Source organism: Colobus angolensis, unplaced genomic scaffold, assembly GCF_000951035.1.
Source record: "Colobus angolensis palliatus isolate OR3802 unplaced genomic scaffold, Cang.pa_1.0 Scaffold96, whole genome shotgun sequence".
NCBI lineage: Eukaryota > Metazoa > Chordata > Mammalia > Primates > Cercopithecidae > Colobus > Colobus angolensis.
The window spans coordinates 3,653,779-3,655,125 of NW_012123598.1; the positions used below are offsets into that span (position 1 = coordinate 3,653,779).

The 1,347-nt window shown below is 50.5% G+C and overlaps 1 protein-coding gene across 1 annotated transcript in view; it reads left to right on the plus strand.

The window, feature by feature from the left end:
- Window positions 1-1,347, plus strand: part of LOC105504907 (T-cell-interacting, activating receptor on myeloid cells protein 1-like) — a 21,579-nt gene that overhangs the window by 7,922 nt on the left and 12,310 nt on the right. The window contains 1 exon segment of the mRNA XM_011932557.1: window positions 1,225-1,260. Coding sequence (XP_011787947.1) covers window positions 1,225-1,260 — 36 coding nt within the window.

Consider the following 1,347-nt stretch of genomic DNA (forward strand, 5'->3'; position numbering starts at 1 on the left):
CGTCTCTACTAAAAATACAAAAAAACTAGCCGGGCGAGGTGGCGGGCGCCTGTAGTCCCAGCTACTCCGGAGACTGAGGCAGGAGAATGGCGTGAACCCGGGAGGTGGAGCTTGCAGTGAGCTGAGATCCGGCTACTGCACTCCAGCTCGAGGGACAGAGCGAGACTCTGTCTCAAAAAAAAAAAAAAAAAAAAATTAAAAAGGAAGAAGAATAAATGCAGCTGTGTGTGGAACAGGGATGAATGTATGCTTTCCCCTTTCTGGAATGACCATTTGGATGTTTTGAGGCTTGTTACAGGACACCAAACAATAAATTTTGTCCCGTTTGGAGTCATGAAGGGATGAAAAGAGATCATGAGCCTGGGCAACATAGGGAGACTCTGTCTCTGCAAAAGACTAAAAAATCAGCCAGGTGTGGTGGTGCACACCTGTGATCCCAGCTACTCGGGAGGCTGAGGTGGGAGGATCACTTGAGCCCGGGAGGCTACAGTGAGCCATGATGGAGCCACTACACTCCAACCTGGGCAACAGAGAGAGACCCTGTCTCAAAACACAATAATAAAATAAAAAATTTACAAATAAAAAGAAGAGGCTGGGTGCAAGGCTCATGCCTGTAGTCCCGGCACTTTGGGAGGCCGAAGTGGATGGATCACCTGAGGTCAGGAGTTTTTGAGACCAGCCTGGCCAACATGGTGAAACCCTGTCTCTACTAATAACACAAAACTCAGCCGGGCATGGTGACGCATGCCTGTGATCCCAGCTGTTTGGGAGGCTGAGGCAGGAGAATCGCTTGAACTGGAGAGGCGGAGGTTGCAGTGAGCCGAGATTGCGTCACTCTACTCCAGCCTGGACGATAGAGCGAGACTCTGTCTTGGAGGGGGGGGAAAAAAAAGAAAGTAAGTAAGAAATGGTAAGAATGAGTGCCGTATTGAAACAGAAGATGAGAATAGAAGGATATGTGGATTATGTGGAACCAGGAAAGGCCTGGAACAGGGGGAGGTGAGAGCCGCGCAGGACAGTCAAGGAGAATCTCTGGGAAACAACGGGGGAGCTGGAAGTTAGGCGGAAGCCATAGTCCAGTGTGGGGAGAATGAAAACTCCTGAGTGAATGACCTCCAAGGGTCCGCACTCAGCAGGAGGCTCTGGGACTGTCTCCAGAGGTCAGGGTAGGGGGTGACGTGGCTCCAGGCAGGGGCTTCTGTCTCACGGAGGATTGTCTTTCAGGACTGTACATGGGCCAAGGAGACACAAGGGGAGATGGTGAGTGTTTCTTCAATCACACCCTCCTTGGCCCGTTGCCCCAAATTCCCTCCAGTTCCCTTCCCCTTTTTTTTTTTTTTTTTTTTT